We start from the raw sequence: 12,817 nt of genomic DNA on the forward strand, positions 1-12,817 counted from the left end.
ATTAGCCCTTCTAGGAAATTCTGACTTGGTGAACTAAAAAGAGATTCAAGCATAAACTGTAAGTCAGTTGTTCCGAATGGAATTTTTATCTTGCAAAATAATGAGTAAAAAACAAAAGGCAAAAACAATTAAAGAAGAACCCCAGAAGGATCAGAACCAATACTGTTTTCTATTCCATTCCATAGAAGCAAGTTATCATAAATTGATTTTTGGACTAGGAACAGCTGAAAAGGGCTATTTTCACTTGTCAATATCTATGACTGGGGCTGAAACTTCAATTACTACTAAGGTTTCAGATCTCTGACATCAGAAGTTCACACTGAGATAATTCTAGGCCAACCTCCTTTTACACAAGAGCTCACCATTGACAATTTAAGATTCTAACAATACATTTACAACATACTCCTAAAATAATATATAAAAACAAAAAATGTTCTTAAGAAACCAGTCAACTGGTATTAAATAGCTTGTCTAAGTGAAGTGACATTAGTATGTGGCAGAATAAAAATTTAAAACATAAAGCAGAAAGTCAAATCTGTCTTAAAAAATACACCTTTCCTTTCAATAATTAACCACCTTCCTCATTTCACTACTGATATGCTTATGGACCATATTTGAACCTAATCTTGATTCCTTTGCATTAACTTGAATAATCAATATTGTAAGGCTATAGAAAAAGGGTGTGTGCTGCCACAGGCAGTGTAATGTAAATTTTTCTGCTTTATTCCTCTTTGAGCCCATACTCAGGAGTTAGATTCTTACAGTTCTAATATTGGACTCCTTTATTACTAAAAATGAGGCCAGAATTTTTTTCACTATTTGCTTCAGTTGCTAAGGCCACAGTTTACTTCCCTCTCCTAAAAGTCTCTCTCTATATATCTATATCTTTATCTATATATACATATCATTTAAAATTTAATTTTAATTGATACTTTAAAAAGTGTCATTTTAAATTAATTCAATTTTAAAACTGACACTTTTCAAAAGCAAGTGCTATTCTGCCATGCCCCTTACATTACAGAAAAGTAAACAAATAGAACTTAATCTTCTAAAAGCTCCCAGTAGTTGGGATCATTTTAGTAACATTTATTCAATTGCTGAAATAGAACTAATTTTTTTAGGTCAATATTTCAAATATAGTCTTTAAATTAAAAAAAAAAGTCAATTAATTATTTTCTACCACCTACATCCTGTTCCCATGTAACATAAAATTGGCAGAGCTTTATACTTTAGTTACTTTAGTAAACACTCATGGTTTAACTGAACAAATCAAAACAGAGAGAAAGCAATTCTTCCTTCCTTTCCCTCCCTCCTTCTCTCTTTTTCTTCCTTTCTTGAACTCAAGTTCAACTTCCCAGGGAATCCATGGTCTTGACCAGTTGTTCTCAACTGAGGGTGATTTTGGCAATTGCCCCACCCCCAGAAGACAAATGGCAATGTTTGAAGATATTTTTAGCTGTCGCAACTGAGAGTTCTATAGGCATCTAGAGGGTATAGGGCAGAGATGCTAATATCATCCTATAGTGCACAGGACACCTTACCTCCAACATCTCCCCAATCCCCTCCTCCTGACAACACACACACATAGGGAAAAATTATCTGGCCCCAAATATCAATAGTACTACTTTTGAGAAATCCTAGTCAAGATAAAATTCCATTATTTTCTGTATAGTTGATACAATATAACAAAACACTATGGAAATTTAATTACTTAGTCACTCCCAATAAGTATTTTTTGAGTTATCACAATATGACAGGTACTGTGGAGACGGAATAAAGACAATCACTATCTTTAGAAATTGTCCAGTGAGGACAACTTACAAAACTCAGGCTCTTACCAGAAAACTCAATACCATCTGTTATCTACTTCTATTTTGAGCCTAGTTGAGAGAAGTGATGGTTGAAATATTATTTGAAAATCTTGCAGCCCATTGATGTATCTAGGAAGTAGAAGTCCTTGAATCAAGTTGGATGATATTCAGATCATGTTGTCTTAAATCCTGGAAGAAATGCTCTCACTAAGGTCACTGAAGAAACATGTGAAACCATAACTAACTGCCCTCAGTTGCCCCCTATGGAAATTAAATTTCTTTAGAAATTGGAATTCAAATCTCTTCCTCTCTGATTGCCAAGTGTATAATTCACAACTTCTCTTCACTCTGACTGCCAAATCATTACTGAGTTAACTCCAAGGCTCAATTAACCATGGAGAACCTTTGAGCCTGAATATTTGATTGATTCCCCATGCCCAACCTAGCTGTCTTAACTGACAATTTCATTTTCCTGGTTCTGAATTCTCTAGTTATTCATACTTTACCTTCATTTTATTACACCTGTTCTTGCCATAAATTGTTTCAATTAATGGGGTCAGGCATGAATAAAATTAAAAGTGAGGAAGAGCGGGGGGCCTCCCTGGTGGCGCAGCGGTTGAGCGCTGGGTTGCGAACCTGCCCGCGGCCTCTGCGGCGCCGGTTCGATCCCCGGCTGCTCCCCGGCCACCGGAGGAGGGTCCCACATGGCGCGCATACCTCTCCTGCCGCCCGCTGCTCCCCTCAGCAGTGTACTTTGGTCCTTCTGCCTGCTCTGCTCCCCGCTCTGGCTCTGGTGAATTCTCTCACCCTCCCGTGCTTCTGGCTGTACCCAGTGCATGTGTAAACAAAACAAACAAACAAACAAACAAATAAATAAACATGCCTCTATAAAAAAAAAAAAAGTGAGGAAGAGCGATCAAGAAACACCTACAATCACACTGCTAGACACATGCGCTTGCTGGGCTGGCACCCTGAACAAGACCCTTAATGAAGAAAACTTCCTGAGAGAGCTCATACTGTACCCAACAGAGAAAGGTAGACAAGGTGTTACTTCAGTAAAGAGGAGAGGAGAGTGAGGAAATGTCCTAGGCAAGAAATAAAAACACAGAGGCAAGAAAGCCTGGAGCATTCAGGGAACTACAAGAGGTTTGCTTTTGCCAGAACAGAGGGTGTTTTTGGGGAATGGTGAGGCACAACGCGGAAGAGGTGAGGTAGAGGCCTCACTAGGGACTGTGAACTCTGGACTTGAAAACATGCTTAGAAATATGAAGACAGACAGAAACTCGTTGCAGTAATCCAGGAGAGGAGATGACCCACAAAAGGAGACTGTCAGTTTCTACACAGATCAGGCATCTTTAATGAACCAATCCCTGAAACTGAAACCAAATCGCATCCTCACCCCATCCCCACCCGCTTACCAACATTAACCTTTATAACACCACCTGGAAAACCGAAGTCATTCCCCAAAACAGTATGAGAGGAATAAGACAATGGTCTTTGGACAAAACATATGAATCTTGATTCCTAGGTTTTCCATTTTCCTTTATCTGGATTTACAAGTAGCCCTAATGAGGAAAACTAAGCAACTCTGACAGCTCTCTCAGTCAGGACAGGCAGCAAGAACTTGTTATGATTTGATGTCTCCAACTGTTCCGATCACAGTTTCTAACACAGAAATAAAACTGTCGAGTGTCTCAGGCCTCGCCTCGCTTTGTTTCACGGAGACCTGCATTTCCAAGCGCTCAGGGTCCGACAGCAGCTCTGTGAGGAACAGACAACCGGTATCGTCCTGTGCACTGAGGTAGGCTTTCCATGGCCGCGCCCCAGCCCTGCTCATCGCGATGGTCTGGATGTTCACCACTTGCAGGGCCATCTGGAGGGTGTCGCGGTGGACTGCTCCCTGCCACGGGAACACCTGCTGGTGAGCGACTTCGAGGCTAAGCCAAGTTTTCTCAAAATGTTCTGCAGTAAGCTGGCGGTCCGGGACTAGCATGAGGGCTGCAGAATCAGGGAGTTCTTGTACTTTCTCCTTGTTCTCTTCTGGGATCAGGGGTCCTGAAAGAATTAGAAAACTTGTGTAAGAGATGTCCTTAATCTTCAATGATTATATAGATTTTTTAATATAGATTTCCAAAGTGCATAATGTGACTTTTATCATTGGATCCATGGCATAAATAGCCTTTGATGACCTTCTTTCTTGCTCACAGTGGGTTTGAATTAAGGCAACAGCGTAAGATTTAGCTAGGGTGCTTTACTTTCTAACAGGCATTGCAAAAAATGAATATTTTTCATGACAAAGTATAAAGAACTATTTTTACCTGACATGGCAAAGGATGCAGTGTTGAGAAGCTCTGGGCCACAGCGCTCTGCCCCCGGGCATTTAGAGATGGTTGCCCAGCGGGCTTTGCCATACACTGGCACCAGAGTGTTGAAGTCTGAAGCCCAGTTATTCACAGGCCTTTCCGCCTGGTCCTCCAAAAGTCCAAGAGAAGGGTCAGATTTAGGGCTACACAGGACTCGCTTAACTTCATCAACGCCAGCTAAGAGGAGGCGATAATAGAAGAGACCTCTGTCCCGTACAGCCATATCTTTTTCTTCCTCTAAGGTAAAACAACAGACTGAGTTAATAAAAACATAACCAAACCTCCTACTCCCATGCCAACCAAAATGGGGAGAGAGGAATGACAGAGGGAGGAAACCCAAGAAAATATTAACATTTTCTTCCTGGATCCCAGATAGGACCGGCCAGACAATGAAAACGATGTTAAGTTTCACTACTGATCGTGGCAAGAACTATGTCCTTCTTCTTCTTTTTTTTTTTTAAGAACTATGTCCTTCTAAAGAACCTACCTATGCAGTAATACAGCAGCCGCCCCAGAGTGTCCTGGCACTCGGCAGGCCGGGAGAGGAACAGGCGCAACAGCGCAGTGAGGAGCTCCATCTTGACAGCCGGAAAAGTCTCCGACTTCACGTTCTCTACAAAGTCTTCCAACACATAAGGAGCATTGGGAATTCTTTCCCCGTGGACACCCAGTAGCCAAATAAGCGCCTGTTTTCCCTAGGGAATCAAGGAATGAGAACAGGTGCTCACCATTTGGCTGGTCAAAACAGCGGATAACAGACAGTTGCAGTTTTGCTTTCCGCCTGGTATCAGCAGAGAAGGTCTCATCTCTCATTTACATCCATTTCCCCTGCTATACTCTCCACAAGGAATAGGAAGGAAATTCTTCCATACAAAAGGAGACTCAAGACTTTCATAGCTTATGCTGATGAAGCAAGAAGGCTTCTTCAGCTTTGGGGCTTCTGCCCCCAATTGGGGTTTCATGTTTCAGTGGAAGTTACTGAAAAATTTCTCCAAATTACTTCGTGACGGCAGTGATAAACCTACAGTGCAGAGCACAGTCATCTGTGAAGCCCCTTGAAAGCACTTGTGCCTAAAAGAAGAACAACAAAAATGACTGTGCCTAGGTCAAACCACTCTTGATCATTTAAGACAGAGACCTGGGGTGCACCCCAAATATTTATAAAAATTCCACAAATGTTTCTGTCTTTGATCCAGCACCCCCCCAAAAAAAATCCCATGGTCTAACTATCTGGTTCAAAACTGTTCAAGAGAACAGAAATATCAAAGCATCTATAATCAAACTGTAGCTAAATCCCATATATAGAGACATAAATTTTATAATGTATATCCCATTGAGACCCAAAAAAGAAAATGAGGTGGTAATTAATTCTAAGAATTTCCACTTCACATACTGGGTAGAAAGAATAATTAAATCTAGCTCAGAGGGGAGGGCCCCAAGCAATCCCCCTTAGCCTGGAGTAAAGAGAATGACAGTCAACCTCACTGTCTTCAATGTTCTCCTCACAGCCAGGCAGGGCTTGACACACAGCTTCTGTACACTGAGGACACAACCAAACCAGGTCTCGGAAAGTTTGCACCACCACTGCAACACAGCTCAGGACACAAGAGCACAGGGTTAGAGCCTACTGCGGAAGGAATCTTAATAAGGTATATTCACACTAGATTGCTGGGTGAATTTGGGTCAAATAGGTATTAGGGGTGGTGTGATTACCTGAGAAATGTCTCACTTGGGCAATCATTTCTTAAATGATTGTTGCTCTTACCAGATTATATGAGGATAAATGAGCTAAAGTATGTAAAAGTACTTGGTAAAATGTAAAGCTGTATGCAAATGTAGGGTAGTATTGAATAATACTCTGAAAACAGTATAATTGGAGCCACCAGGCTGGTAATATGGTGAGAGAAGCAAAGTGCCGGGGAATAAAATTTAAAACAAGCAGGGTTCACACTTACACAAACCTGAGTGTTTCTTTTAATCTTTGTCTCTTAGGCACTGTGCTTGTCTTACACGAGGCCCAGCCCTAGAAACCACCATTTACAATAAGTTGTCATAAAGCAAAAAGGGGGCTCAAACAGGGTCATCCCAGCATCCTTTATTATCTATAATAGTTTTATAGATCCACAGCAACCTGAAGGTTCTCTGTTAGATCTGTAGAGCCTCTGCTTCTCTGATGATAACAGAGGATGATGCAAAGGAAAGTCTAAACCTCCATGTTAGTCACTAACAAATATTTTTGGAGCAAGGCCTAGACAGTTGACCTAAAAAATAAAAATCCCAGTAAGGTAAGCCATTACCTGTGGTAATGTGCTCTTGCCGAAGCCCTAGCAACTCTGTGAGAATCTGCACACACTGCTCTGTGTAGGTCCTGGCAATACCACCTACGGAGGAAGGAAAGGCAGAAGAAAGCATTAGGTCAGATAAGAGCACCTCATTCTACAGCAATTTCACACCAAAGACAAAGAAGACCAAAGATACCTTAAAAAGTAACCCTTGAGCCTCCCTAGTGGCCTAGGGGTTAAGCCTCAGTGCTATCACCACTACAGCTTGAGTTCCATCCCTGGCCAGGGAGCTAACCCACATGATGCAGCAGACCTCTCCAGTCTCACCCACTGCTCCCCTCAGCAGTGTATTTCAGTAGATCTGCATGTAGTGTTCCCCACTCTGTCTCACCACCCTGTACCTCTTGTCTACACCCCAGTCCTTCTACACACACAAAAAAAAAAAAAGTTAAAAAAAGTAACCCTTGCTTGATGAAACAAGATTTTAAGTTGCTATAAGGGTACTTTGATAAAAATGAATCCACCTTTTTTCCAATTGACCACCAGAAAGGATGGAAAAAGAATTTCCCGTTGAAAAGGGCTGAAAAATGTTAGTAACAAAGGTATTTTTGTGGCAACTGGACAGGAGGCACTGTTTACTGTAGATATGGGAATATTCCTGTTGGGAAGAACGTGACACAGTCTCCCAACTGTGGTTTCTACTGTCCTCTTTGTTCCCTCTTTTTTACCCTAATAATGACCATGCTTTCCTCTGAATGTGAAGGCTCCTTCTCTTTCATGTGAAGTCCTCCAAAACTCAGCTCCCTCGTCGCTTTCCTTTTGTATCACTCTACACTTTTAAATCCCAGACAGGAATTGTATGGGGAATATACCCAAAATGAAAATGCATACATTGTGCAAAAATGAAAAATTATGTGAGAATTATGTAAAATAAAATATATTTAAAAAAAAAATAAATCCCGGACAGGGTAGTATGAAAAAGTCTGCAAGACTTAGGACTTAATCTATGGTGTGTACTCAACATAACACATGGTCCATAGGAGATCAACACATGAATGGTGAGTTTGCACAGGACTTTGAATTAGGAAAGCTGGGTTTGGGAATTACATAACCTTTTCATAATTTAATAGCCTTTTTATGCCTGAGTTTCTTATCTTTAAAATGAAATTCATAACACCTGCTCATTTTTCCTGACTGCCTTACAATACTATGTTAAGATGATATGCAGGAAAGCATTTTAGATAGGAGGCAACAAAATGCAGTGTGAATTTTAAGTACTATAGTTTGAATTACCTGTATTCTCTATCCTGGAATGTATGGCAGCATATATTTAAAAAATTTAAAAAAAATCCCTCCCTGCCTTGTTCTAGTCATTGATCCGGTTCTTTAGTCCATGGTACTTTGTCTCATTCCCTTTTCCTCTTTCTGGTTATACAGCTTTCTAGCAGGTTGGTCCAGGCTCTCAACACGAAGGCCACAGACACCTACCTATGGCAAAGATGGCCGCCTGTGCAAAGTCAGCAGAAACGTCAGTGCAGTAGCCTCGAAGCTCTTCCAGCACCTGCTGCACGTTCTCATCATTCACCAGCTCACAGAGCACTTCCACCTTCTGTAGCTTGATGTAGTGGGGCTCCGAGTAGGAGCAAAAAAATTTTTTGTAGTGGCTGCTAAAGTGACCTGGCAAACTATGCAAGATCTGCCGCACGTGACAGAGGGCAGCAAAGCAGAGCTCACGGCTCTCTGAAGAGCAGGCTGCCAGCAAAGCCCCCTTGACTCGCACTAGCACGTCAGTTTGTACGTGGGGGAATTTTTTTGCCAAGATCAGAAAGAGTTTGGTGGCCCCCATCACCACACCTGGGCTACTGCTCTTGAGGAAGCTGTCCAACAGGTTGAGAATGTCAAATAGTTCCTCGTCGCTGCGGGGTTGGTAGCGGAGCAGAAAGTTCAAGACTTCAGCCTGGCCCCATTGGTCCAATTTTGACATTCTAGCCAAAAAAGGAAATAAAGTGCTATTTTAGCAACAAAAATAAGGGCCATCTCCATGCTATTGCCATGTTCACAGACATCTATTCATCAAACCAAAGGGGGAATTAATGAAAATAAGCTGTACCATAATCGAATCATTCTTTTAACATAGAATTTAGACACAAAACAGACTATAAATTCCATGACCAGTTTATAATAGAAAAGTATACTCATCTGGGCCTCCCTGGTGGCACAACGGGTTAAGCACAGCACTGTGAAGCTATCCACAGCCTCTGCCACACGTGTTCAATCCCTGGCCGGCCAGGGAGCAATCCACATGGTGCAGCAGACATCTCCTGTCTTGCCCACTGCTCCCCTCAGCAGTGTGTATCTGTAGATCTGCCTGTTCTGCTCCCCATTCTGTCTCTGGTAAATCCACTCACCTCCCACACCTCTGGCCTGTACCTCAGTTCTTGTATGCATAAATAAATCAATCTTTTAAAAAAAAAGAAAAGTACACTCATCTAAGGTCAAAGACATGGTCAGTATACCCCAGGTTCAGATTCTCTACATTGGAACAGCATAAATGGCTTCGTTCGGGGGACATAATGACTGTAGAAGATGACAGAACCTGTTCGCACAAGGTATTTCTACCATCTCTCTATTTTACCGTAAGAAATTAAGGCAAGCAAAAGAAATCCTCTCAGTGAACTATGAGAAAGTTAATAGTTAAAGTTAACTTTCTTTTTCTACTCTACAGAAGTTGTTCAAGATGTCTCCTTAATTCAACACAGCAACAAGATCCCACTACGACGCAGATCTCATCATAATAAAGAGTACTGGGCATCCAGACCGATTTAACAGGTGGTGGGCGATGGGCTTATTGATGACAACACCTCCTTCCTGCTTCAGAATTTCCTCTAGAGACCTCAGGCAGTTCACAACCACAATTGGATCCTGGTCACGCAGCAAACTATATAATTCATTTACCAGGGCACCATCTAGAACAGAGAACAAAGATCTCAGATAAAGAAGAAAAGCATTTCACAGTCACAGAACTGGAACTACAGTCACAGCTTTAGGAGGACAAAGTTGACAAAAACAATAACAGCACAAGGCAAAAAATATTACCTTCAGACTGCTCTAAGTAGCTAACGCAAAGGATCTCACCTGGGTCCCAAACACCAAGCTCCTCATCCTACTTCTACTTAAAGAGAAGTATAAAGAAGTAGGACCACATTATCACTGTCTGTCAAAGCTACAAAATTTTTTGTAAAATCATACACATAGTGGAGTCACTAGTAACTATTGATTATGATGGATTACACTGAAACTTACCCACTTCAGAATCTTCATGAAGATTATGCATCTTGGCACAACCAAGGACAGCTACTCGCCTGACGTAGGAAGCCTTATCCCGAAGACCATTGAGAATAGGTTGTTGGATATACTCCTGCACACCCGGCATCCTAGGAAACATATCCTGGAGTCAGTCAGATCCTGAAATACTAGTTTTGACAAACTTCTGCACCTATGCATTTAACGGAGGGTTTAGTAGATGTCTGAATGTGCATCCCTCATCTCATGCAGAACTGGAGAAAGCAGCTGCCAAACTTTAAAAGCCCTAGTTGATGTTTCATTTGGAATAACGCTGCCCAACTGTGTGTGTGTGTGTGTATGTAAAATATATATGTAAAAATTATCTAGAAATCTTTAAACAAAACCAAGAATTATTTCATGGAATAAGATTGCAAGACGCCTTTAATGAAACCATGTAATTTTTTTTAAGCCAAAGTAATGGCTAAAAACCTGAGTTCAGGTTACAACGGTGTTTTCCCCATTATTAAGAAGCTCAAATAAATTGCCATCATTAAAAAGTTTCCTCCTCGATCTCCTGAACTCATCAGCCACTGAGAAACAGACAAGAGGGGGCTCACCTGAGGCTACACATGCTCCGCAGCGCCAGCCCTCGCACCATCGGGTTGGGGTCTGAACAATCTTTGCACAGTGTGTTGATGGCTAGGAGAGCCAGGTCTGGTTTAAGGGGGGCATATGTGCACATGTACAGATATACCAACTTCTTCTGAACAATATCTACAGTGGCACTGGCCTTCACCATTTCCATGAAAACACCAGACATGTCCAAGCCCTGAGTCATGTGCCTGAAATCAATAAGCAGAGAGGGAAGAATAAAATACATATCTTCAATCCACAAGAAGTCAAACTTAAATACTTCCTCGTTATCCAACTAGATTGTGATCTCTTGGGGAGAAGCAAGCAGACTGATCTTGTCTATTATATTTAACACAATACTTCACACCGTGGGCCTGCAATAAACATTGTTCTATTAAATCAATAAACACTATTGAATCCCTAGTAAATTCCAGTGAAATTCAGCTTTTATATTCCAGGAAAATGTTCTGGGGACATAATCTTGAAGGAAGCATGGCCTCAGATCTCTAGAATTCAAAGTCTACTAAGAAGCCCAGAAATGAATGCCACTAATTATAGCACAACAGATAAGTATTATGAAGAAGTAATGGGCAAGGTGAAGTGGGAACCCAGAGGTCTAACACTGCCAGGGAATCAGAAAATGTTTTGACAGAAGAAGAATACTTTAGCTGAATGAGCAGGAGCTCACTAGGGAGGTCTGGCAGACAAGTACATGGTATCAGGTATGTAGACACGAGTACAGATGGCACATTCTCTTTACTGTCTGCAGGTAGTTGGGTTAGTGGGGTGTTCCTTGGGTGCCATGATAAGAAGTTTGGACTTGATGGATCACTGTTTCTCAAACACTGACTTCCTAGAGCAATCAGATGGGACGGTGTTTTGTGATGCAGATTCCTGAGTCCCGCCCCAGCCTACTGAAATCAGAATTATCAGGTTGATAAAAAAAAAAAATTACATAAAAAATGCACCCTAGGGAAATTTGCACATACTAAATTTGTGGCCCACAGCTGTAGCCAAGAGTTGGATGTTCAAATTCACTTACTGAAAAAAGTCTGGTGGGGAAAAAAGGAGGCAAGGTGACCTACTAGTAAGCTACTGCTATTGCTTTGATGATGAAAGCAGAACAGCAGCCATCCATCCCAATTAAAAACTTTTTTTTAAATGGATATTTAAAATTAAGAATCCCTATCATCTGACTAGAGGAGTGATGCTCAGGTGTCTTCAAGGTTGACACCCAAGCATGGTCAGCTGGGTGCTGACATTCATCAACACAAATGTAAGTGGGAGAGCAGGTTTGGAAAAGGGGGAGGATGTAGCTGCTATTTGCATGTCTTTGAAGAAACATTCAGGTGGAAACGCCAAGCAGGCAAGAGGATATGTGGGCCTGCAGATCAAAACAGGGAGTTCTGTGCTAAATATCTATCACAGATCCTGGACTCGGCAGTTCAAGACATGGACGCAACCACCCGGCTGAATATAAGTCTCACAGGGAGACTGAGGCGGCCCTGCAGAGAAACAGAAAGACCAAAACATAAACTGCCAAGTGTGAAAGTTCATTTACTCCTGGGCAGCGGCAGAGGGAGGAGGGCAGGGCGGGGGTGGCGGTCAGCAGCGCTGGGAGATACCTAATCACTCGCTGGATGACATTCCGGTAGCGCAGCCTGTCGGCCTGGACGTGAGGGTTGCACAGAGCCTTCTTGAGCTCCTTCACCACGTCCTCGGAGCCCAGGTACGGCATCTTCGCCCCCGGCCACGGGGCCGTGCCCACAGCCCGGGGTCACCCGTGGGCTCCTCGCCCCGACGTGGGAACCTGGGTAAAGCAAATGTCAGTCAGCGCGGAGTCGGGGACTCGCGCCCAGCCTCGGCTTTCCCAGGCGGCCCCAGGCCCTAGTACACAAACGCAAACGCTCTCTGCTCCCCGGCCAGGCCCACCCTCGACGGCTCGGCGCCTCCGCGAGACGCGCAGGCCGCTTCGCTCCACCCCGCTGCGGCTACCTCTAGGCCCCGGGCGCGGTCTCCGGCCGGGCCGCCGGGTCCGCAGACCCCTCCTCCTCCAGCGCCGGCCTTTCTGGCGCCTCCATGCGGTCGCGGGCATGACAGGCAGGAAGTCCCGCCCCCTCCCGCGCGCCCGCCCCGAGCAGCTGCCACTCACAGTCTCCCGGGGAGCGCCGAGCGCGCCCGGCCCCGACCTCAGTGCCCTTCCCCCAACCTCTCACCTCCCAGCGCTGCCGTGCGGCTCCCTCTGGCGGAGGGCGGCGGGCGCTCGGCCATCGGCTGCTTCGGCCTGTCCCCGCCCCGCGGCGCGCGCTTTGAGCGGCGCGCCCGGCGCGGTTCCCGCGCGTGGGAGCGGGGCGCGCCCTGGGTCGCGGGCGATTCGCGCCTCCACCCGCGCCCCGGCGGCACCTCCTTTCTTCCACCGCCCTCGGACCCCCAATGGGCTGGC

The 12,817-nt window shown here is 43.8% G+C and overlaps 1 protein-coding gene across 3 annotated transcripts; it reads right to left on the reverse strand.

The window, feature by feature from the left end:
• Positions 1–3,438: 3,438 nt before the first annotated feature.
• On the reverse strand, positions 3,439–12,112 carry AP4B1 (adaptor related protein complex 4 subunit beta 1; the record flags this gene model as incomplete). Of its 3 annotated transcripts, XM_084242669.1 has the most annotated exons (10): positions 3,439–3,866; positions 4,130–4,411; positions 4,662–4,869; positions 5,655–5,758; positions 6,472–6,555; positions 7,945–8,441; positions 9,275–9,422; positions 9,760–9,890; positions 10,359–10,583; positions 12,000–12,112. In XM_084242669.1, 10 exons carry the CDS (start codon positions 12,110–12,112, stop codon positions 3,439–3,441), a joined length of 2,220 nt encoding a protein of 739 aa, XP_084098795.1. The 3 variants fall into 3 exon arrangements, with proteins under 3 accessions (XP_084098795.1, XP_084098796.1, XP_084098797.1); XM_084242670.1 differs by lacking the exon at positions 6,472–6,555; XM_084242671.1 differs by lacking the exons at positions 9,275–9,422; positions 9,760–9,890; positions 10,359–10,583.
• Between the last annotated feature and the right edge of the window lie 705 nt (positions 12,113–12,817).

This window comes from Talpa europaea (genome assembly GCF_964194135.1).
Source record: "Talpa europaea genome assembly, chromosome: 9".
In the NCBI taxonomy this organism is placed as follows: Eukaryota; Metazoa; Chordata; class Mammalia; order Eulipotyphla; family Talpidae; genus Talpa; species Talpa europaea.